Below are 26,389 nucleotides of genomic sequence, written 5' to 3'. Positions count from 1 at the left end.
GGCCTCTGAAAAAGTCGGCTTCCTTCTTTAAAGGTCACTCCACTCTATGTTGACAGTTTCAGAGGGCATGCGAATTGAAAATTCACCTTGTGTCCAGAAACAATAAACCTCCGTTCCAACCTTAGACCTCCGAGCTGCAGATCAGGAGGCCCGTTAAAGCTTGTTTCAGTCCCATGGAGGTGGGTGCAGGGTGTGTGAATAACTCATCTTCTATCTTGCTACCAGGGGCCTACTAAAAATGAGTCCTGACCTGCTGCTTGTTCTGACAACGTGCTTTTTGCTCAATCCCTCTGGCAGAGGCCAGTCTGTAGCTGTGGATCCTGCCCCAGCTTGCACACAGGAATGTACTATTGAGAAAGCACTGCACCGCAAACCCTCCCAGCCATTCCAACCCGTAATCAGATCCAGCCCGTCATCCCCCATCCTGTCTCCAATCTCTTTCTCTCCCTTTTTTTTCTCTCTTCAATCTCTCTCTCTCTAAATGACATGCACACACGCGGAACACAAACACCCACATAAAGAACAAGCTCTCAGACTCCCACACAGAATCGCAGACACCAATTTGTTGCTATGCAAGCTTGTGCAAACACAGTTCTAAAGTCATAGAGACTTTACCCAGCGACAAGTAAATGCAGCTCCACTGGGGAGGCGCACAGAGCATTGTACAGTGAAGACATGACTAGGACAATCAACTTATACCAAAATTCCACATACACATTGACTTTGTCATGTTTGCTTGTAAATAAGAAAGGTAAGTAAGGCAAAAAAGACAGGCAAAAAGCTTGCTAAGTAAGAAAGCTCAAAGTTTTCTATTTTCTTTGTTGTTTACTTTCTCTTACCCACCCTGGCTGGCATGTTGTTCTCAGGTATGTTTATCATTTCATTAAATACAGAAGAGGGAAAAGAAGTTCTCCAAACCAGCAAACTTGCTGTGTGTCAGCATGCTTTTAGGTTAGCAAGCTTGTTAGCTTAGTAACGAGACAATAAGTTAACATGGTTTATTCAAAATACGTATTTGTACCATCGATCTCTGTCTTATGATTGTCTGCAAATAAATTCCTCTTTTGTGGATGATTTTACGTTCTGACAGAGGAGGTTAAATAAAACTGGATGATGCAACATGGCTAATAATCTACAATCGCTTTCTCCATTTCTCTCTGGTTCATCAAAGGAACAGCACTGTCAAGATGGATGTATTTCCCATTTGTGAGCAATTTTTTAACCCTTTGTGAGGGTTATTACACTTTCCATATGTTTTGAATTTCAACTGTAATTCATATCTCAGGCCCCATCCACACTACTGCATTTTAAAGTTCAAAACGCTGTCGACCCTGTTTTTTGGTTTAAAACTCTGGTTTTAGTGCAGACGGGCAAAAACAGAGGACTTTAGAAGCGATGACTCAGACGCTCACGTTTAGCTCTCTGATTGGGTCTTATAAGTCATGCAAAGCAGAAATACAATGCTGATGACAGTGAGTTTTTGACAGGGTATTTTTAATAAAATATTTTGTACCGTGCACATAACACTTCTGTCGCCGTTTACTTTGCGATGACTCCCAGTCGGTTTTCCGCCGCCACACTCCCGTGTTACATTCAGTAACAGTCCCAGCTCATAATTGGACCATGTAAAATAAAATCTGGTGTGATTCTTTGTCTGCATTACTTTATTCTTTCGCCAAATCTTCAGTAACTACAGAATAGACCATCTGCTTCATGTTTACACCGGCACGCACATGCTCAGTAGATGTGGGTTTTTAGTTGTTTTAGTATAGACGGAGATCAACTCTGATACGCACCTAAAACGCTGGTGTGGACGGAGATTGTATTCATTTTAAAACTCGGTTTTTAAACAAAAATGGAGTAGTGTGGATGGGGCCTCAGTCTGGTTCGTACATTTCATGAATGTTTCAGTTTACTTTTCATATTCCACTGGGTGTTCCCTGAATGGAGAGTTTTAGTAACACATGTTTGCGTGCTTGCCAACAGTAGATTTATCCTCCTGATGCTGAAGAAATTCTGAAAAAAATATTCAAAATGTAAGAATTCTTTATGTCTATTCTCATACTTGATTTACTTAATTTGGCTCATTATTCTTAATCAAATATTACAGTTTACATGCCACATTATAGTCTTAGTTGGAGTTAGTTGGAGTCAGTTAGTTAATTACCCTAACAATGAGCAATCTCTTCCTTCCTCTATCTCTAACCACCAAATCTTCTCATCTCTTTCCACCTGACTGGCTATGATTGCTGCTGATCCTTCCCTCTTCATCTCTCCATCTCCAGACCCTCCCTTTTGTCTTTCTTTCTGTCTTTTCACTGAAGCGGGAGGGGGAATATTTCTTTAAGCGCCCTTTTCTCCCTTCTTCTCTCAGGAAACAGACTGCAGGGCTGTTTTGCTGGCTTTCAATAAACTCTTGGATCCTTCGCCTCTCTGAAAAAAAACACAGCTTCGATTACACAAAACGAAGCACCACACAACCCTGGGCAACCGAAAGGTGTTTTCAATAATTACTTATTATATGTGTTTGGCGAATCAGAAACATCTGCAGCAAATTTGACTGAAAGAGCCCCAAAACAATTCTAAAATAGGACTGACGCACGCAGGCTCTGAGACACACGCGCACACACACTGGAAGGCTACACTGCACCATTGTCAGTGTGGCTGTTTTTTTAGCTGGCCACAGCTGCGGAAATGAATATCAAATGTGGTTCTGCTCCCATAAATCAAAACCATTTGCCGTGTTCTGACTTTCTTTCCCCCGTTTAAAGTCAATTCGCAGGGGCAGTGTGCATTACACTTACACCCCACGGCTTAACTCTTTCCTCTGAAACAGTCACAGAGGAGTGTTCAGGAGCTGGATGTTCAGAAGAGGCAGGGGGAATAGAAAGGCTTGTTTTGAATGTACAGGCATTTGAATGTGCATCATGTATTATGTATGGCAACAGGAAGCCTGAAAGGGGTTCAAAACTGAAAGTGTGGGAAATTAAAGGTATGATGATTACAGAAGGAATGACACATAGTGGAAATCTACTCTTTTTTTCCCTCTGAGAATGGTTAGCCACATCTTTTCAAATGTTGGGGTAATGCTGTCTTACTGTACTGAGTAATGTGCCTTATAATTGGGCCTGGCTTTATGGTTAATAATAGAATTAGGTTTAGGTTATGGTATGGGTAAAGTTCAGGCTAGGGTTAAGATATGTGTTCAAATGTTTATTGAGTTTTCACTATCCATTTGAGAAATTACTATTATGCAAGGCCATGCTAGCATTCAAAAACATTTTGTGGCAGTTCACTCCCACTGAAACACAGCAATCAATGGATTTGCCAGCTGAGCAAAGAAAATCCATCCACTTTTATTTATACTCCTCTGTTCGTGTTTGTGTATAAACTACTCTACAAGGGAGGAAATGTTTGCAGGCTGTTGAGAGGTAAGAGTCACTGCTACAAATACATCTTTTGAACAAGCTAATCTGGTAGTGATAGAGCTATCAAGCTTACTGACTATTCACAAAGTCACAAAGCTTCTAGAGCCAGATGTGTTATGAATGTACAGATGAATGAACGCAGATTTTAGGTAATGAAAGACAACATTGTTAATCTTATGTGGTCCACTATGGCAATCATAACACTTTGTGTTTGTGCGCACATTTGAGTGTGTGTGTGTGTGTGTGTGTGCAGGTGAAGGAGGGTGTACCGGAGGTCCTGGACTCGGATTTACTTCTGCTTTTCTGGGATTAGAGGGGATCCAACGCTGTCCAAACCTTATCCTAACCTACCGTCCGGGCCAAACCAACACACACACTCCAGATCAAGCTGTGGGACAATAGACCTGGCCGTCTGTTGGTTTAACAGGTCTGGATGCTTGCTAAAGGGGGATTGGTGAGGCCTGCTCTGATGTCCAAAGGCCCAGGAGGGTGAGGGAAGTAGTGAGTGAGGGAGTGAGGGAGAGAGGGAGTGAAGCACTGCCAACGGGGAATGCGTGTGTGACTGTGTGTGCAAGTGTATGTTCAAGTAGGGCAGGGTGGAAAGGGGTCACATAAGGCCGTGTATGTGAGTGTATATTTGGGACAGTGGAATGTGAGGAAGGGGAGGGGAGACATGCAGCAAGGGACATCCCATTAATACCAGACCTAATCTCCACCCTGGGCACTGAGTATATACACACACAGGGAGACTGAGAAGGGGTCCATGTTTTCATTCCAAACTGAAATGGAAAGGAAGAGGAAATGTTTTCATTGCATTTGATTTTACTAATACACAGTCAGAAATGGAAAAAAAGGTTTGAACATCATCAGCATAACCTTTTACTTTTTGTGACTTTAACCACTTATTTTACAACTTCAATGCACAAGTCAAATGTGACAATGCTGTGCAGTGTTGGGCAGTAGTTGACACTACATGCAGCACTACTAACTGCTTTTTCCGGCTACTTTATGTAGCTAGTTGTCTGTGAAGATTCTCAGTCATCCAGGTCATAGTTAGGACTTGGTTGAAGATGCTGGAGATTCTGACTGACTGGCAGGGAAACTCAGCTATTTAACCTCAGTGGGGTCGTTGGCCCGGGTCATCGATACCGCTGTGTTCCTGGTTGTTGTAACGACAGTCGTTACAGTCGTTAAGACTACCTGTGGCCAAGACTGAACGACCATCGTTGGTATCTTCCCATGAGGCCAATAGGTTACGTTTGTTGAGTTTCCTGGGAAGTGATGAAAGGACAGCATTGTAAGTGGGTGATAAGTGGTGGCGTAGACCCCCTCCCCTGTTCAATGACGGCTTCTCCACCCTGGTGTAGATGCTTCCTTGACACCTCTTTCAAACCATCCATCTTCTCTGTCTAAAATGTGCACCTGGTGGTCCTCAAACGAGTGTCCTCTGTCCTTCAGATGTAAGTAGACTGCAGAGTCTTGACCTGAGGAGTTGGCCCTTCTGTGTTGAGCCATGCGTTTGTGTAGCGGTTGTTTAGTCTCCCCAATATACAGTTCTGTGCATTCCTCACTGCATTGGACCGCATACACTAGATTGCAATCTAGTGGAATGGCCACAGGTGAGTTTCCCTGCCAGTCAGTCAGAAGTGAAGAAGTCCTTCGGATGTGGGACAAACGTTTTCCACCGTCTTCAACCAAGTCCAGTTGCCCTTGACTTTAACCTTCGTTGGATATGTAGCTAGTTTCATATACACGTGACTTGTCCAGTAGCTGTGGGATTATTTTCTCTTCTTTATACAAGAGTCTTTCAAGTTGTGAGCATGGTTTTTTGATTTCACATTCAGATGTTGTAATGCTTTCCTTCAAAAACCATCACAGATTTCGTGCCTCCAGCTTCCTCCCTTCCTCCTCGTGCTCAGGCTGTTTCTGTGCGCTCGTGACACATTTTCTGTTAGATTTCTGCTCTGCTCTCTGATTTTTTGTGCAGTAAATCTGGTAAAATCCCCTAACACATAGAATGCCAGGTGTTGCCAGGTAGTGTTGACCTATTAAATGATCCCTGCCTCGTTGCCGGAATGTTTGTTATACGTCTTAGTAAACGCAATGTGGGTTTTTTAATGGCCAATGTCAATATTTATAGAGCAGGGTGGCTGATGGCTGATATATACAGTATATTAGAAGTGACGTTATTCAACTGGATTATGCTCTACAGTATAAAAATATATTAATGCAAACTAGTAATGTTTTAGATTGGAGAAACATGTTAACATTTAGAAAAGAAGGTGGTGACTGAGGAAGTTTAGGGCTCAAAACTAGCGCTAATATCGTTTAGTTTCTGTGTTGTCCAACCTGTTTCTCATATGCATTTCGTAGGAGGAGTCATAATTGAGACTTGAGCGAGATACCTTGCTATCTCATTAATGGCCAGTTTTTTGTCCTTAGGAGAAGAGAAAGAGATGTCTTGAGCAGGATTTGAATGTGGGATCATCCATTCTAAGAGCAACAACTCTGCCACTGAACCATCCAGCCACATATACAATTAATGATTGTCTTTACATATAATACAATGTTCCTTTACTTAAGAAAAGTACAAATACCATATTTGCCATAAAAGTCCTAAAACTTATACTCAAGTGAAGGCATTTAAGTATTCCATAGTGAAGGTACTTAAGTTTCAATAGTAAAATTGCTCATTGTATATGACTTGGTTTCTCATTTCTTGTGTGCGTTCAGTTCTTAATGAATGTGTTATTTCTAATCACAATATTTATATTTCTTCTTCTCAGGCCCCATCCACACTACTGCGTTTTAGTTTAAAAATGGAGTTTTAAAAAGAATATGATCTCCACAGCGTATCAGGACTGATCTCCATCTGTATTAAAATGACTGAAAAGTCGCAAAGTAAACAGCGACATGCACAATACAAGTGTAGGCTAAGGTAAGTGTTATTTGCACGGTACAAAATATTTGAATAAAAACACTAAATCAGAAACTCTGTCAGTAGCATCGTGTTTTTGCTTTACATGACTTATAAGACCCAATCAGAGAGCCACACGTGAGCGTCTGTGTCATCGTTTCTAAAGCCCGCCATTTTTGCAAATCCCCACTGAAACGCTACATAGAGTTTTAAAACGGGGTCGGCAGTGTTTTCTAACTTCTCCGTCTAAGGACTTCGTTTTCGCCGTTTTAGTATCGATGGGAGGTGCAATGTAGAAAAAGTTTCTAAACAAGAACGCAGTAGTGTGGATGGGGCCTTAGTAACTTAACTACAGGGATCAGATAAACAGCAATATGTAGAACACAGGATTTGAAATGTAGGGGAGTATAAAACCCCCCCAAAATGATCCACTTTTAGGAGTCCTAATTACACATATTTAAGATTATTTAGAGATCTCTTGTTCAGAGTAAGACATAAATGAGATTGTATATGCTTGTTTCTCCTAAGTTGAATTTGAGAAGTAGGAGAAGAAAGCCTTTGGTCTCCCCTTAGTATTAAAAGTAGCTCATTTGTGTCTTCTTGAATTTTGCGTTCCTCTGGGGGGCACGAGGCGGGGATCATTTCATTGGTCAACACTACACCTGGCATTGTATCGGTTGAGGGATTTTGACAGGGTTATTGCTCTCAGATTTTTTATCTGAGAGAAAACATTTTACGAGAAACAGCCTGAGCACGGGGAGAAGGGATGAAGCTGGAGGCAGGAAATCTGTGCGAGCAACAACATATCTGAGTTCAAGCACACAGTTTGAGCAGAAGCAGAGCATATCAAAGCGCAAGGGGATGTTTGAGTGCGGGGGCAGGGCTTTGAGGGAAAGCATTAAAAATCTGAACGTGACATCAATAAGTCATGCTTGCAAATTGAAAGACCATGCTCTTGAATAAAAATAGGAAAATAATCCCATAAGTAGCAAGCTTTTTTCCTCTGAGCAGTGGGATAGGTTGACTGAAAGCAACCAAAAAGAACTAACAAAATAATGAGTGAATTTATTTATTGTATTACTTAACAGTAGATGTTTCTTGATGTAAAATGGCTTCAGTGTATTAGATTAGATCTCATGTATAGTTTGTTGCGTATCCTGTTACTTTTAACATAAGTGTGTTGCTGTAGTTACCTACTTCCAGTGAAGAGTAGCTTGTAGCTTCACTAGCTACACTATATTACCATAAGTTTTGGTTCGCGTGTCTTTACATGCACATGAAGGTTAGTGTAATCCCATTCTTAATATGTTGGATTTAATGTGGAGTTGGCCCACCCTTTGCAGCAATAACAGCTTCAACTCTTCCTGGAAGGCTGTCCACAAAGTTTAGGAGTATGTTCATGGGAATTTTTGACCATTTGTGAGGTCAGGTACAGATGTTGGACGACAAGGCCTGGCGCGCAGTCTTGGCCCTAATTCATCCCAAAGGTGTTCTATTAGGTTGAGGTCAGGACACTGTGCAGGCCAGTCAAGTTCCCCACACCAAACTCGCTCACCCATGTCTTTATGGACCTTGCTTTGTGCACTGGTGCACAGTCCTGTTGGACCAGGATGGGGGCATTCCCAAACTGTTTCCACAAAGTTGGGAGCATGAAATTGCCCAAAACAACAGTTCATTTCCTGGAACTAAGGGACAAAGCCCAAGCCATCAAGAACAACCCCACAACATAATCCCCCCGCCACCAAACTTTACACTTGGCACAATGCAGTCAGGCAAGTACCGTTCTCCTGGCAAGTGCCAAACCCAGACTCGTCCATCGGATTGCCAGACAGAGAAGCGTGATTCGTCACTCCAGAGAACACGTCTCCTCTGCTATAGAGTCCAGTGGCGGTGTGCTTTACACCACTGCATCCAACGCTTTGCATTGCACCTGGTGATGTAAGGCTTGGATGCAGCTGCTCGGCCATGGAAACCTATTCCATGAAGTTCTCTACGCACTGCGTTTGAGCTAATCCGAAGGTCACATGATGTTTGGAGGTCTGTAGCTATTGACTCTGCAGAAAGTTGGTGACTTCTGCGCACTGTGCGCAGAAGTCACCAACGGTCATAGGTTGTTCAACCTTGGCCTCACTTCACTCCGGTGAACATAACGTCTCTACAACAGCCAGGAGCACTAACAAACCAAGCAGTATCCATCACCTTGATAACGACCTCACAACCATAAAAAAAAAGCTTCTGAAATAAATTGCCTAGCACAACATAAAATTAGCATATGATTTCCCCACTGAATCATTGTCAGCTACTTCAGTTACAGTGTTTGTTTCAACTTTGTAACTTTTAAATGTACTTCCATTCTTACAAGGCCAAAATAAGATTGATAAAGTGCATCAAAGGTTGGTTCATATGTCAAACATTTGTATCGAGTTACTATGGCTTAACAAAGTTTTAAAGATGGCAGCTACTAAGTCCAATACCTTTAAATGCACATGGGAGTGTGGATGGTCAAATAAATGCCAGATTGCACCTTTAAACTCCATTCAGTGAAAATGACTGCTTCGCCCGCACTGCGCTGTCAGGCTTCATAAATTTCCCCTGAAAGCATGTTCTTTGCATGCAGCCTAATGTGTTTAAGCCCCGAGTCTGAGCAACATGTGCAAGCAAGTGCCTACTCATGCTGTACACATGCACACACACACACACGCACACACTGAGCTGTAACCCCTGCACCCCCAGCCCAGCTTTACCTTATTAATATGGGCAGATTTACAGCTAATGTTGAGCCATAATTGCCGGTTTCACCAGGAGTGATAATGCGGCAGTGTCAGCCCTTTGCTCTGTAATTAAACTGGAAATTATCTGCTGGTGTGTGTGTGTGTGTGTGTGTGTGTGTGTGTGTGTGTGTGTGTGTGTGTGTGTGTGTGTGTGTGTGTGTGTGAGAATGTGTATGCCAGTCTGTGTGACTGTATTTCACCATGTGTGCGTTTGAGTCTCCCTTAGTGTGTTTATCTGTGGGTGTGTGTGTCTACAGTAGGAAATGACAAAGCCCCTGTGATGTGAAGTTCCATAGAAATGTTTGCTGTAGCTCCAGCTCTTCCAGGCTGAGAATGGCAACAGCAACAACCCCCTCAGCACTGGAAGGACTGATGTCAGCCTTTCCCCTCCCTTCACACATGCACTAACAACTAACCCCCCCCCACCCGATTACTCAAATCAGAAACTGGCGCAGCATACCAGCCTACCTTTGCCAGTCCTACAAAACACACACACACACAGCTTCCTTCGCTTTACTCTCCAACCCTTCCTTGCAACTTAAGCTGAATAGCCACATTCATAGCCGTCTGCGGCGATACATAAAACACTATTAATATAACAGCAAGGGTCTGCTGAGTGACACCTGCCTGGCCTTGCCAATGTACACGTAAGCCCGCTCCAGCAACAAGTGTTATCTTAGTCAGCCCTAAGGAAGGTGTCAGAAAAAATACGTTAGAGTTTAAAAATATAAGAAAAATAAAGATCCTGGAGGCTAATTTGTGTGTGGCTGCTGGGGGGGTGTGTGGGGGGGGGGTGTTCTGCAGCTTTGGGGCAGGGCAGGATGGCAGAGAAACAAGTATAACAGTATCTACAGCCAGGTGTGAGCGCATGGACTGCAGGTTATAAGCTCTAAGCGTGGAGTTTGGGAGGTGATAGCCAACCTGTTTATAGGGCAGAGAAGAATGGTGCTACATGGAGCCACAGGGAGCACAGAAAGATGAGGATGATGATGAAGAGAGACCATAGTGAGGGGTAAAATGGGTAGGACTTGGCATGAGTAGCATGTGTTTGCATTCTATGGCTCTACATAATATTAAAATGTACAGCATTTAAATACAAAACAATGAATATATAAATAAATGTATATTAACCATACACATATTATATACAGCAGTGGTTCTCAAAGTGAGGTCAGGGGACCACCAGGGGTGCTTGAGGGGGTCCCCAGCGAAAAAAGGGGAATCATTTATTTTCACTATAATTCCACCCATAAGGAGCACAGTGAAAGAATATATCAGTGGTTCTCAAACTTTTTCACATCAAGGACCCCTAAACTGACACAAATTAGACCACCCATTTGACAAGATTTTGTCCCAGGATTGCCCATCTGATTGGAGATTGGTTTTTAGATGTTTTATTCCTGAAAGTGCATGAAATCTATGACCAAAATAGTTATGTGTTCAGTCACTATGTTTCTTATGGGTGGAACTTTTTTCTGGGGACCCCCTGGAACCTCCTGAAGGACCCCTGGAATATATTTCATATACTTTCTGTAATAAAACATTTCATTTGTGTCAGTTTAGTTTGAGAGCCACTGATATAAAGTACAGCATATGTCAAAATGAAAAAAGGGTGAATTTATTATAAACAAATTTTAATATTAGAGTACAGATAATTTGTGTGTCCAACAGAAACCTCACCTTTGCTGTATTTCAACTGTTCCTAAGTTACCATAAACAGAACTCTTCCTGTAGCCTACATGTTGCAAATTAAAAGCCTGCTAGGAATGGGAGGGATCATGCCTTTTGAGACACTGGAAGGTTTTTCAATGTTAAACATCAGTACATGAAGTTTCAATAACAGTAACTTAACTGTGCAAAAAAAATGGAAGTATATTGAAAGAATTACTGAATGAGTAATTCTGTTTTAAAAGTAAGAACAGCAGAGTGGTGAGTATTAGTAAATGCATTGGTTGCAAATGAGCTGGCTGTATGATTCGGCTCTTTTTAGTGAATGACGGGAGCTGACATATCACACTTTTTAATTATCACTATTACGAAATATTCCAATGTATTGCAGATGAAGAAGCTTGCAACGAATAAGAAAATAACTCAGGCAGTGACCTGCAGAAATGAAGAGCTGTTTGGGAGGCCAAAGAGGCTCTCGGAAAGGAACAGAGCCACAAGGTCTGGCTCCCTACAAAGAGCCGTAATTCCCATCACTAGTGAAAATGACATGACTCTGTCATTGTACTGATGGAATCACTGCAGAGGAAATGTAAATTATACTGAATTTATCAAGACAACGGGTAAACATGGAGCAAGAGTTCAGTTTGCATCTGCAATCCCCCTCAACACCAAATTAAAACTGACACAGATCAGAAAACAGGAAAAATGTTCTTATCAATCAGGGGAAATTATTACTGTACTGTAATTAAAACCTTGGTTCTCTCTGCATTTGAGTGAGGTTGATAAAGGCTGTCAGAGAATTTATAGTAATTTCAAGCTAGTACTGACAGCTTGAGGACTTTTTAATTGATAAGAAAAATAAAACAAATAATGTTTTTCTTACCTGTAATTACTGTTACTACTAATAGTCTGTTAATGGAAACCAGAGAAAATGACATTCATTTTTAATTTGCAAGTACGGAAAGTACACCAATAAACAGAACATGCACCCAATTGGCATGGATAGAGGTCAGAAGACTTGATTTTCAGCCTCTCACAAAAAGGAACAGCATCATTAGCAACTGATGGAAAGATCAAGATAACCTTTTATACTTTTTAGACTGGCCGGCGTGTGGCATTGTCACACACCACACTACACTACACTCCGTGCTTTCCACCAGCCCTTAGCTCTCAGTGAAATACATGGGATATTGTTGAGATTTTTCAACAGATGACAGATTATGGCGTAGCACAGAGCCTGAGCAGCACTGTGCCGCACCTGTAAGTCCACTTGCTTCCCTGCCTGTAACCACAGGCGAACACGGGGGGAATCCAGAGTTTTCCCAGGCTCGGCCAAGGTGAATATAAAAGCTGCTCTGTTCGTTCGCCCCCTGCATCTCTTGCTCTATCTCTTTGAACTGGGCGGTCATGTCAGCAGCTCCCAGCCCCCAGCCACCATACCGCCCTTCATGTGCCCACGGGAGCGATAGGCTGGGCGCCGACAGATCCACACAACACCCAGGACTAATGCACGCACACACACACACACACACACTACATACGCATGTGCCCTGTCTGCCTATGTGTTATGCTGATATAGGCATGTGCAGAACACATAAGACAGAGAGAGGGAGGAATATGGGTCAGTGCCTGTATTTTTGCATTTAGCATGCATTCAGTTACATACACTGAGGTCTAGTCCACACGGACATGGGTATTTTTATAACCCGAGTTTTTCCTCCTTTGTTTAAAAGAAATCTCTGTCTACATGAAAACGCAAAAACACGCGATCAAGCGCTGTCAAGAGCATGTCAAACCACCAGTCAGCGATATGACCCTAGCCGTTAAGCCATGTTGGCCAATAAGAGCCTAATTCTGTCAGTCTGTGAAACTGTAATGTTTGCTAACAATCGCTCAGCAGCCACAGGGATACTGAAAGCAATCTGCAGAACAAATGTAGATATGTGATATAAGACCTAATAGACGAGTTTGACCCCCTCCTAGTTATGATGTCATTTTTAATACACAAAAAACACATATAAACATCAGAGGAAAAACACATTCATTGCGTTCATTCATAAAAACTCATAAAATATTTGCTTAGACAAACACAAGCAAATACACATGTACACATTCTCTCACACACTAAATACACCAACACACTACTCAGGCTGCCTTCCCTCCTTTTCCAGTCCCGGTGACATTAAGCTGGCCAAGCAGGTAGCGTACACAATCACACTGGCACAGGATCAGAGAGTCTGCTTCCTTTATCAAAGGTCATGATTCTGGTAATTATACCATCTGCATGTGACTCATACTGTGATTGTTACGCAGTGCGCAAAAATGGACACAATGGACGCATTATAAGTCATTGATTCCATATTAAGTATTTGGAGGATTGATGAAACGCACCTGGCTCATGCCAAAATGAAGATTATGGTGTTTATCGTAGCAACAAAGCAGCAAATACACAAGTCATGGAGACCAGAGGGAAGCGCATGTGTGTGTTTATGTCAGTGTCTGTTGTAGCAGAAGCAGATGTTTAAAGAATGGTCAAATCGTGAGATTTTAAACTGTGTGTGTGTGTGTGTGTGTGTGTGTATTTGCACGTGCAAACTGTTCATGGGAAAAGACAGAGAAACAGTCAGAGAGACAAGCCTGAAAGCAAGACAAATACACATTGGTATTAACATATAAAATCTCTCCTCTCTCTTTCTGTGATGAGTTCAGGTCAGTCAAGCCAAGAATACTGCTTGGCTCAGAAATTTAGGAAGGACCCTTTTAGGGATCCTGGCCCTCCATCAGGTCACACACTCTTCCTCTTCCAGAGGGCTCTGCGCACACATAAATCAGACACACTCCTAGCACTCCCCAGATTATTTGTGACATATATCTGGATGGGCAGGCGCCTTATAGAGGATGTGGTTGTTCACAAGGCCCCTCTAGCCCAGAACCCTGGGACGGGAGAGGGGTGGAGGCAGGGACACAAACTAAATGTCTAGCTGGGATGATAATACTCCCATTGCAGTTTGATAAATGAAAGCCTTAAACCTTGCTGGGAAGATTTAGGAAGTTGCAGAAGGGAAGGCCTTTCAAGTCCAAGTTTCCTGGAAGTTATAGGACACTGCAATATTTTGTTGCAAAGATCTAAGTACAAATTTCCTGCATATAAAACAAGGGAATGAGTACGGTGATGTGCACCTTTACATTCACACCACACTGATTCATACAACATGTTGCGTAACTGACCCAAGTGGACGTAGATGAAGAGCGGAGTGCTGCAAATCCTTTAAATCCATGTAATTTCCAGGAAGACTGTGTCTGTGTGTGTACGTATGTGTGTGTGATTGGAGTTGGCAAACAAGCCAGGCTGTTGGAGGGATGTTTAATTAGGTTAAGGAGGTGCAGCAGGGAAGACAGCCAACTGGCCTTACACACCCTTGTCCTCGACGCACACACTTGTGGACACTCCACTTCTTAAGTGCATCTGGCTCCTCAGGCTCAGCACTGTGTTCAGTGCATGTAAAACTTGGAAAACTATACAAGTTTCCAGTTGCCACCTGTTGCTGTACTCACTTTTCATTACTCCTGAGTGAGAATGCACAGCACAAATTACAGTAACCAGCAACCTTTCATTTATTTTTAGTCTCTGTAGAAATTGACAAAGTAAACGTAGCAATACCAGGCTACGGAAACACTCAATTACAAGTAAAAGTAAGTACACTGTGTAATTAGCATCTGGTCGAAGTGGAACTTATTTGAACTATTTTATATACTGTTGGGTTTGATATATTTTACATACATGATGAAGATGTAAAACATGATGCATTGTTATCATGTTTTGTACATAAAATTGTAGTCTGCAAAGTTCTAGTAACTAAAGCTGTAAAATAAATATGGTGCAGTAAAAATTATAATATTTCTCTCTGAATTGTAAAGTAAAAGTATAATTGTTAGTTACATTCACCCACTGCAAGCATCGATTAGTGGAACTTTGGCAGAAGTTGTTGATTTGGGGTGGTATGACTGAGAATAGTACTACGCCACAAGACACAGCCTTCTCATTCATTTCTTTGAGACAACTGCTCCAGAGAGGGCTCTGGCAAAAACACACAGGGCAGATGAGTTGATCTCATCTTTTGACGCAGTGCAAAACAAAAGCCTCCAGCTTCGGCAAATCAAATCCATATCAGGTAGACTACCTTGTAGCATTTCCCTTTAGCATTCTGCTAATTCTGTGTCACAGTGTCAGCACAGAAAATGCTGCCATCATAAAAAGTATGTTCACTGTCATTGTGTCATGGTTTTTGTTGCTCAAATTGCATCCGAGACCATTTGCATAAAGTTGAGCTTCTCAGAGAGGAGACTCCTCGCTAAAGACTCCATGCTAACACTTTAGAGCACGATTGGAGAGACAGTACACTGTTTATACATTTTGAAAACACCACATAGACAGACAATAGACTCCATGCTCCATGAGACAGTAGGCTGTATGCTAACACTTTAGCTCATGCTGAGTTGACTGACCTATAGTGCAAAGCTGAGTGCCTTGTGAACAGACGGTAACACAACAATTACCTACACACACACACACACACACACACACACAATGCTATCCTGACCAGTCGCTGCTAAATATGATGATGAAGTGTGGGAGACATTCACAGCTTTCCTGAGAAAGTGAAAATGTAATGGCACATCTGGGAATTCTTCACCAGATGACCCCAAAATTCACACACTTCCCATGAAGAACAGTCACATAATTGGCTTCCTAAGAACAAACATTATCACACATCTTTCTCAAAAGCTTCATCCTCCCTTGCCGTAGGTTATCCAATACACATAAGCACACACACACACCACTTCTGACAAGACACACCTTTCTCCTCAAAGTTTGCTGGTGTGCAGCCAGGCAAAATGACATCACTTCCTTTTGGGAACTTGACAGGCGCTTCATCAGTAAAGTTGCTCCGGGCTTGAGAGAGCAGTGGAAGGTTAAAAAAAAAACTCTACAATAATGATAATAATTATACCTTCACACGTAATGACCAGAGCCTACGGGCCACAATATATAACAGCTGGGCCTGGGAGCTGTCAGACAGCTAGATAGCGAGTGCTAACCAAAGACACATGAGAATTATAGCTTGTAACACATAGCTCTATGGTTAGTAACAGGCTGGGGGCGGACTTGGATCTACAGATCTTAATATACTGTTGCAGGACACCTTTCAAAACACTGAAATGCTGCATTAGAGCTGGAAGTTGTGGGTTGCATTATCCGTTTTTGCTCAATTCTGAGGGAATTTCAATGCATGTATATCCCCCCACAATCATTTTGACACAAAGTGCTCTTGTGGGAATAGAAGCAATTAATCTAAAGTTGGTAGCAGGTAAATTAAGGCTTCATTACTGGTGGTTTGCATTCATGGCAAGTGTATATTTAAGTGATCAAATAAAAGTGCTGGTGATAAATGTGGTATTTTAATGGAAAGCAACTACGCTGATTTACAATATTTTGCAGTGGTGTGTGTGCATAAACACAGCTAATGAGAGGAGGTGATTAATGCTGTAGGCCTGATCAGGGCAGAGATATGAGAGCAGTCCTAACACCTACAGACATGCAGTTACGGTGCTTTTGGGTTCTGTTTGTTCTCAGGTCTCTCCTTCATCACACAGTGTCTCTCATTCTCATTCTCCCACTCTTCCTTTCCCATCAAACATTTTCTCTCCTTTAATTACACTCATCACTCATACTCATGCACAGACCCAGATTACCCCTCTCCATTAGAATGAAATAGGTCTGCGGGCTGTATATTCAAATCATAACAAACCAAAGCTATTGTACAGCTGAAGACACGATGACCCACATACTTCACAGACAGACAGAATGCATCCCAAGTGGAATGTGCCGGTTGATGTGAACCTTACTGTATAACCAACATTAACCCCTGATGTAATAATGACAAAAAAGATGTGTGGTGTGTATACTGGTATACCGCTGTTAGTACACCGTGCACATTTTACGTAAGGAACCAATGTCACCATTGCTTGGGTTTGAGACCAACAGGAATTTGGAAAAAATCTCGTTGTGAAGGAAAGAGTTTTTTGGTAGGTTGGCCTGTTAAGTGAAGTGAAAATGGACACAAAACTATTCATGTTCATGCAGTTCTTGAGGATTTAGCAAACAATAAAGTGACAGTCAAGGCTCCATGTTAACACTTAAAACATGTGCTGTGTTGTGATAAAGTTGATTCACTTTATCATACACAGTGTCGCATGCTAACACTTTAGCATAGCTATATTGAGAAACGGTATGCTCTAACACTTGCACACACTATATTGAGAGAAAGTAAACTCTCACTGCATAATAATATGGTAACACCTTTTGTCTGTACCACATTGACTGAAAGAAGACACAAAAGGCTCCATGCTAACACTTAAGCATAAAACTGGAGAAACACTAAACTCTATGCTAAGTTTTGAAAATGACACATTTACAGACAACGACCTCTATGCAAACACTGGAGCAACACTTCAGCATATGTTGAGAGACAGTAGGTTTCATACATACTAAAATGTTTGCATTTTCTATGTGACAGTAGACTTAATGCTAACACTTCTATAAGTACCAGGCTGAGTGATAGATTAATTTAAAATTACTTCAAATTTAGCTTTAGCATACTCTTTTTCTTAAGTGTTTCTGCATCACCATTCCTCTCATCTTAATCATATCTGATGCAGTATGCTAATGGTGTTTTCTTCTAATGATAACTGATTCATACTTTTTATATTACTTTGACTGCACTTTTACATTTATTCTAACATGTATACAAATAAGTATCAAAGTACCTACTGAGAAGTCTGGTTCACGCTGGGAGTCAAGTTAGGAGAGAGAAGTCAGCTATGGAAAGAGGGGGAGAAAAGACAACACTGGCTCTCCTGCAAATGTTTGAACAAACAAGTATGGTACGGTGATGATAGGGACAGCAATGAAAATGTCTGAAATTCTGACATTATGTTCGTTAGATCAGATGAGACTGGGTATGTCGTGTGTGAGCTTTCACCAGTGCACACTTATAAATAAACTGTAAACTAAACTACTATTCTAAACTATATACTCCTTACTTGAGAGGGTAATCGAGTAGTCTTTGCACCCCAAACCAACACTCTTATACATGCACATACACACACACACACACATTCGAAAGTGGTGATCTCATGCACATTGCATCTGCCTCAAGTGATCATAACGGAGCAAGTTGAAGTCTCAAGCAGGCTGTTTTCTACATTAGCCCTGTGCTGGAGCATGTGACAGTCAATAATATGCATCTTACTCATCCATGTTAAGGTTAAGACTGCTGAAACCAGTGTGTGAGTGTGTGCTGAAATGAAGTTTGAATCATGTTAGATCCACCTATATGTATCCATCTTTCCATCATCAAAACTCCATAACTCTTCTCCTAAACTACTCTGGAGTGTTTTAATGGGCAGCATGCAAAATGAAAAGAAACTCCTGCTCATTAAACTCATATGTCAGAGTAACCATATGACAAGCTCTAAAAATCAGATTGTTCTCAGCCTACATAAATAAATAAAAATTTAAAATCTATTCAGACCGATGTGTAATAGTCCATATGTGTAAGTCTTGCGGCATTTCCCCCCAGATAATAAAGCTGGCTTGCATAAAAACATAACTGAATGGGTGAGAGATGAGAACACACACAAGGAATACAAAGAGTGCAGAAGTAGGAAAAGCAAAGCCAACTGTTTTCATTCAAACAGCAGACACAGCCAGTCATATTCAAGCAGTCAGCAGGGGGAGAAAAAAAAAGACGGGCGCGTCGAAACAGTGGACAACAACGACCCCTAATGGCAGATCAGCAAAGTGTCATGGTCAATGATCTCTTGAATATTATCAACACTCATGATCTAATCACTTGCATGAAAAAATCATTTTTGCAGTCCTCATGTGACTTTAAAACATGTTATGGTGTTTAGAAGATGAATTTTACTATATGCCATAGTTCTTTAACTGAAAAAATTGGTCCCAGTTTAAAAGTGAGTCTCCTGGAAACTGAAGTGATAAAAAAGCAGATGTCGATTGACAGAACTTTGTCTGTGTCAAATTTACAAAGAGACAAATAATTTTACTTATATGTGATACGACTTGAAGTATTATTTTCTTCAAAGATGGCATGATGAGAGTTTAAATATCCATCTTTAACTATTTGAAAATGGAAATCAAATCACACATCATGCAAAATGTGGGGTTTGATGCCACTTACCAATTTGACATCCATTTTATACAATTTGTAAACTATTATTTTAAGATGGAAATATAAAGTCAGCATATAACCAATTGTAAGTGTGGTGTTATTTCACCACACGTTCAAAGACTTGATCTTTTCAGATTTGGAGCAATACTGCCCCCTGTTTATGGTAAAACTGAAATACTACTTTTTATACTGGTTTGTACTGTAAATAATACCATAAGTCATATCTTACATGTTACTTCAATATAATGTTGTTGTTTTGAGGGGTGATGGATAATATGTCTTTGGCCAAAGGAAATGTTGGTGTCAAATATGAAAATAGTATACATATTTTCTATTGCTTCCCAATATGTTTAAAATGGATATGTACTGACGTTGTGTCCATAGTAAGTGAATTTAAGGAACCTTACTGTGGCCTGTTTTATAGTATTTTCTGTAGCATCACTATAATAATCCCACTGTCTTGCAGTTTATTTGTAAGAGTGCCCTTGTAGACTACTTCATATCGAAAGTACGTGCACTTACTCTGGATAAGGGCTGATTGGTCACAATGAGACAGCACCGGCGTCCCGTTGTGAATAGGTTTCATGGTATTTGTAATACAAAATAAACTTTATTCGCATAATCTTGCAGTCACTGAGTATCAAAACACTGCTCCAGGTGAGGCTCGAACTCACAACCTCGGCATTGCTCTGCAACGTACTGTCATATAAGTACCGCGCGCTAACCGATTGCGCCACTGGAGCTCACTCTGTTTCGACCGTAGCTGGGTTTATAAACAAGCAGCCGTGAACACACTACTTCCGTATGTGTTTTCACCGTTTTCTTTGAGCCCTACTGCACCAACTCCACGCTAACTTTTATGTTTTATACTTAAGCACGAAAGGACTACGGTGGATTGAACAACTCTAATGAAATGACAGCGAATGTGTTAAATTAACTGCTTTAAAAACGTGTCCGCAGGGTTACCGAGCACAAAGAAATGCTAACGCGCAGTACAATTTTAGCATCAAATTGCAATGTATGGCAAAATAATACGACAGTGGTTTTCTGTGTCCTCACAGCGTCTTCCCCATAGACTGTGCTGCTTCCCGCATATTGTATCCTATATGACGAGCCATATACCTTATAGCCAGTAAGTTACGTAAAGCGTCGCCGTAAGAGGTTAGGTCAACCACGTCGCATGCTCATTGTCACCTCGAGACACAGCATGTATATATTTTCAAAGTATATCATTCCTTGCAGTAAATGGTTAAACAATTGCTTAATGTAGCTACTGTTATAATAATGAAATTATCACGAATGTAACGTTACCTTTACCAATTCTTCAGTGTTTAACTTACCTCTAGTGTGCCATTCTCTACCTCCAAACAAGATGAACAATTAATACTTTCATTTTTTTCAACAAGCAGCCTGATGTATCATTTTATGATACATGCCAGATACATTTGTACATTTTACTTCTGTGTCGCTGCTTTTATAAAAGACAGTATTGTTTTTGATAAGCAAGCAGTAATTAAAAATCCTCCACTTATCAAGATCTGTTTCTGCATCTTTCTGTTTACCCACATTTTACCAGGTATAGGCTACTGCTGCATGCTGCCCTTTCAAACATTTGCATCACTGTACTGACTGTAGGCTGCGCTGAAGTCTGTTGGCTTGTGTATTCTTGATGTGTAGCCTACCTGGTGTTGTATTGATGTGTTCTGTGTACAGCTTCAACTGACAGTTGAGAAGAATATCCTCTAAGAAAATAAAAAAGTAAACCTTTGATGACGATGATAACATTATTTTATATTATATATTGTTAATGATATTATTATGCTTATTGTGATTATTATTCAAAGAAAGTTCAAATCAAGGCCAACTGGACTTGGCTGAAGATACTAGAAGACGTTTCATCCCTCATCCAAGAGACTTCTTCAGTTCTGACTGACTGGTAGCCACAACTTCTCCCCTACTTAAATGCTGTCCTTTCATCACTTCCAAGGAAACTTAACAGACGTTCACTTTTGGCCTCAGGTGAAGATGCCAACGATGGTCGTTCAGACTTGGCCTGGGGTGGCTCTAACAACCATAACAACGGTCGTTACAACAGCCAGGAGCACTTATGAACCAGCGGTATCACATCTCTGATTTGCAATAGGCTACAGATGTGAATGAAATGATGAATGAAGTGAAATGAAAGAGTGTGCTGTAACTCAATAATAAGTTGTTATTAATAAGAATCAACCCTTATTTAACACCTAAAGAATTAGTAATAAGATGTAATTTGGTCATTCTCTTTGTTACTAAGTTCGTTGCTGTGATTCCCTATTTCTGCTGCAGTCATTTGCCCACATCCGAATGGTTAATATCAACAGCCCATATTCACACATCTTTCCTGATCATAATAAAACTGAACACACAAGAGAGGGCAGTTAAGATGAGACTGATTATAATAAAACTGTCAACAAACAAATAATAAAAAGAAAGCACACAGTCCTCACAGTCTGAAACAAAATTATTATACTGAATTGCTTATTTATTATATTTCAAGAGCTATGTGTTTGTTTTTTTCCTTTGACAAATATTTGATGTAATAAAATACATAATAACATTTTGTTATCATTTCATTATCATAAACACCTCTGAGAATAGCATCAGTACATATCCTATATAGAAAGAAAGAAATGCAGTGAACACATCAACACTCACATTTACTTCGTTTATTGGCATTCGTATCCATGAATATTGAACATTTGCAGAAACTCAACTGGTTGCTGTATTTATTCTGATGTTATATCAAAGCTCCCTGTACTTTGTACCTGTCAGGGCATTCCCCTGCATCATTCCTGTCATCAACTGGCATTACCCTGACTAAAACAGCAATACACATATGTGTATATATTTAAGCAGTGCAAAAGCATTTATCAGAGGTTACTAATTTATTTCCTCGACAAGAAACAATTCCTCTGAGCTAATCATATAAAATAGGAAGTAAACATTAGCTATCGAACAACTAGTCTTTTCTGTATTTTAAACCCTCTCCAGTGTTTTAGTTTACAGTCATTAGCCAGCGTACTACTAGTGCATAACTATTTTAGTTACTTTTTGTGTGTTCATTGCATGTCGTGTATGATATGGTTGATGTTCTAAATACACTTGTTATGTGTGACAGATTTCCTTGTGATTATGCCCTTTCATGTGCCTGTCCTGTTACACTGAGTCTAAACTCAGACAGTTCATGGACCCTCTTTACACATAGGCCAATTAGGTCAGCCCAGTCTGAATAAATACCGAAGGCAGCAGAACATGTTTCCATTTCACTTCTAGGTTGACTTTTGAGGACTGAACCTATGACCTTGTTTTGGGAAAGTCTATCCATTAAATACGATATAACATTATAAATATACGCTACTGGCATGATCTGATGCTGGTCTGAGATTCTTCCTCTTCTTAAAGCACAGGTGGCAGATGGAGCTCTTGACCGCATCAAGAAACATGGAGCTTGAGAAAAAGTAAATGACAGGGTCCAAAGCGCTGTTGAGGTAGGTGAAGCCAATGCACATCACAAAGAGCTGGGTGAGCAGATTGTAGCACGTTAAGTCCATGGGGTGGTAATACTTCATGTACATCCCACCCAAGCCTGTGATGATACTTGGCAAGAAGCAGATAGTGAAGACCAAATTGATCACCCCCACTGCTCGGATGGCCCTCCGTACCCCCTTCTGCTTGTCCATCTGCCGTTGGTGCAGGTAGCATGCAATCCGGGCTGAGCAGAACAACAACAAGAACCAGGGCAGGAAAAACTCTGCAACGAAGGCTACATAGTATACCTTTATACCCAAGGGGATTTTATCATATGTGTTGAAGCTGCGACACAGGGAGACGTTGCCATCCTGCTGGTGGAGGTTGGTGGTCAATAGTGGAATCCGAATGGCAATCACAGCAGTCCACATCAGGACAGCAACCCAACCCGCCTTAGTTACATTAATATGGCTGATGCAGTGATGCGGATGGACCACTTTGAAGTAGCGATCCAGTGCCACAACTGTCATGAATGCAATGCTGGCAGAGCGATTAACAGCCAGCATGAAGAGGTTGATGCGGCACCAGACCGGTCCAAACACCCAGTATTCCTCTCGGAGGTGGTTGTCGATGCGGAAAGGCACACTGATGAGGAGCAGGAAGTCAGCTAGAACCAGGTTAAAGAGAAAGAGAGTGTGGGGTTTCCAAAATTTCATGCGGAACCAGAAAATCCACAAAGCGATTATGTTTCCTGGGAGGCCCACAATCATCTCAACAATCATGACAAACTGCAGGAAATGAGTTCCTATGTTGTGGATGGATGGGCAATTTATGAAACGGTTAGTTTCATTAATCGCCACGGTGGTAGTAGTGACCAAATCCATTTCAGCTGTGAATGCAGTCAGAGCTCTCTGGTTTTTCCACTGCTCCTTATTTTTAGAAGACTTTATGTTCTGAAAACTATAACAGGAGAAAACGAGAAAGAAAAATGTTTACACATTGATATTTCATTGATTGTATTGTTCAAGCAAAAGTTAGACATTTTAGGAAATACATGCAAATGAGTGTTGCAGCACTTACTGCGCATTCAGACCAAACGCGAAGCAAGTGTTGTGCGCAGCGTGATTACATACAAAGTCAATGCAAAGACACAGAGAGGCACAATTTCCAGTCCGGCAGTGCGGAGGACACATTGCCGGCCACGCAAAGGGATTCCCCGCGCGTTTAAAATTTTCAATTTGAGCGAGAAAATTACATGACACTGTCACGATCAGAGTTGAGATTGTCTCGACGTCACCGTCGACTTCAGAGCGTTATTTGGAGAGGACCAGGCAGACTAGAGGGACTGAATCTCTGCTGGCCTACAGACAGCTGCTGAGTGACGGGGAGCTTTGGAGGAAAGAGCGCCTGAGCTTTTGGACAAGAAAACACCTGTAGTCGGACTGGATTCTGCTCTGACAACTGTGCTGGCAGGAAGAGCTCTGTCAGGATTACTGAGTGCAGAAGCAGGAAAACGGAAGTGTGGACCCAAATGCAGACACAAACAAATAGGATGCAGTTCTTATGATTTATTTCCAACCAAATACACAGTGTTACTCGCAATTGCAGGCAGAGTCCAAACAAAGGTTGTAATCCTTTTAAGGCAACAAAAACTCCAAACAGGATTTGAACAGGCAGAACACTCCTCATACGACGAGGATGCAACAAAGACTGAACAGAAAAGAGGCAGGCACAATCAAGGCAGACACAGACAAGAAGCAGAGTAAGGGAACAGAGACAGATACCAGTACAAAACAGAACCAAACAGTACTGACACTAAACTAAGAAGAGATGCAAAACAAAACACGAACCAGGACATGAACAAAAACAGAAATTACGGAACCCAAACCAGAAAACCAAAGTCACAACATCATAACAGGAACAAATGACAACCGACCCGGATGAGCAAAATAGAACACAAAACACATGTAAAATCTAAACAGAAAATAACTAACTCGTAAACAGATCAAAGAACTAAGACACAGAAGTAAAATACAGACCCAGGACTACACACTAAGACATCAACTAGGACATGACTGGGGAAGAGCAGGGACAGTGAAAACAGAACTAGACCAAACATAAAATCATCACAAGAATAAACAAGGCAGAATAGTAGAAACACAAGACATGGAACCAAAAACCCCCCAAATAAAACCCCCGGAATCCACAAATCAAGACTAGCTCTGAGTTAAATGCTTTTATTAAATTAACTTTGTACTTTAATTTTTGGGATTAAAAAGTTGATTTTTCTTCACTCACGCTTCTAAGCAGCGGGACTACTACTTCATATTTATATAACAAAAATGGAAAAAACTGGACATTACTTGGAGAAAAATAAGCGAGGAATTTGAATTGGCCGGTAAGTTCAGGAAACATGTGTGTGTTGCTTGATTCCAGCTATCGTTGTACTTTACTGTGAACAAGTTAGCATAGCACAGGCCTGATCAATCCAAACTCCATTCAAAAACAAATATTTTAAATGTTGCTGTCCTGCTGTCTTGCTGACAGACCTGAAAAAGCATGAATTAATATGTTTAATAATAAGGCATCATGTTGCAGTTATTTCAGCATCAGTTTGCTCTGTTTATTTCAATTAAATTACAACAAAATGTTTACTTTGGTTTAATTTTGCTGTAGTAATTGCGGGTTGTGTTTATTCGCATTATCGCATTGTGTGTGAACACTCGGCAGTGGTCCAGTGATCAAACCCACTCGAGGAAAGCAACGATTAAATTTACGTTTGGTCTGAAGACACAGTTATTCTCTGCGGCTTCTCCTTGATCTACTGTGGCTTGGATTGTACCTAATTTCTTCAGTGCCTTGAACAAAAGCCTCTGTCTAATGAATCCATGTTAATGTAAATATGCTCATTCGCTTCCTTGGGAGTGAAATAGGAAAATTGGTACCACTGTTATATTTGTATAGTTAATATCAAACTACAGCCAGCCGGCGGTTAGCGTAGCTGAGCATAAGGATGGTAAACAAGAGGAAACAAAAACTAACTATCAGCAACACAAAAGCTCTCTAATTAACACATTACAATTCATTTGTTTAATCTATACCCCTGTTTCCAGTCTTTCTGCTATGCTATGCTGACTGGCTACTGGCTCAGTTGTCAAGACAAGGTAATACAGTAATTTCGAGAGTGACATTTACATGTTCTTACAGGACAGGAGAGCATCTTTAATGCCAACACAATTTCACTTTTCCTATACACTCTAAAATGCTTTGTATATGACAAAGCACTGTATAAGGTCTAAACTCAAAAGAATGTACAATGCAAAATATGGAAAAGGTAAACATTTTGGCACTCACCAGCAGTCAACAATGAAATCTTTGGTTCCCTCTAAAAAAAACACCCACTTTTCAGAAGTCAGAGTTGTCTTATCGATGCATTCAGCAGATAAAGACAATAACATGCACACATCCCTTTCAAGCAGTGAAAGTGATCGAGTGAGACGTGATTCTTGCTGCAGTCTCTGTTTAAAAGCTGGCGTCCCCAGAGGGCTTGTCATGACATGATGATTTCAAAGGAAGCTGCAAGAAAATCACTTCTGGTATTTGAGAACACACACCTCTATCCTACCTTTTATTCTAAAAAACCTTTATGTGACAGAATTTATCAAGGAATCTTGTATTGATAAATGAGAATTCATCATTTAAAAAACAGAAATTATTGTGAGACAACTATTTGTTGACAGAGAGTTGTGGGTGGTGGTGAGGACAGTAATACATGCATACACACACACACACACACACATACAGTAATACTTTTATTAATGTTTACAGTAAGAAATTCTGCCT

At 40.9% G+C, this 26,389-nt stretch overlaps 1 protein-coding gene and 1 non-coding gene across 2 annotated transcripts; both read right to left on the bottom strand.

Annotated features, from left to right (window-relative positions):
* Positions 1-19,688: 19,688 nt before the first annotated feature.
* trnai-uau lies at positions 19,689-19,782 on the bottom strand. Its single transcript has 2 exons — positions 19,745-19,782; positions 19,689-19,724 (listed from the first exon to the last, which is right to left on the bottom strand). It is a non-coding gene; the product is annotated as a tRNA-Ile (tRNA).
* A 1,947-nt stretch (positions 19,783-21,729) lies between these two features.
* hcar1-3 (hydroxycarboxylic acid receptor 1-3) lies at positions 21,730-26,135 on the bottom strand. Its single transcript, XM_038737706.1, has 2 exons — positions 25,901-26,135; positions 21,730-23,506 (listed from the first exon to the last, which is right to left on the bottom strand). Exons 1-2 carry the CDS (start codon positions 26,098-26,100, stop codon positions 22,420-22,422), a joined length of 1,287 nt encoding a protein of 428 aa, XP_038593634.1. The 5' UTR covers positions 26,101-26,135; the 3' UTR covers positions 21,730-22,419.
* Between the last annotated feature and the right edge of the window lie 254 nt (positions 26,136-26,389).

The sequence above is a fragment of the Micropterus salmoides genome, unplaced genomic scaffold, assembly GCF_014851395.1.
Source record: "Micropterus salmoides isolate LMB-PRFRI ecotype aquatic unplaced genomic scaffold, ASM1485139v1 Ms_hic_scaffold_22, whole genome shotgun sequence".
NCBI lineage: Eukaryota > Metazoa > Chordata > Actinopteri > Centrarchiformes > Centrarchidae > Micropterus > Micropterus salmoides.
This window is presented reverse-complemented; position numbering and strand designations above follow the sequence as displayed.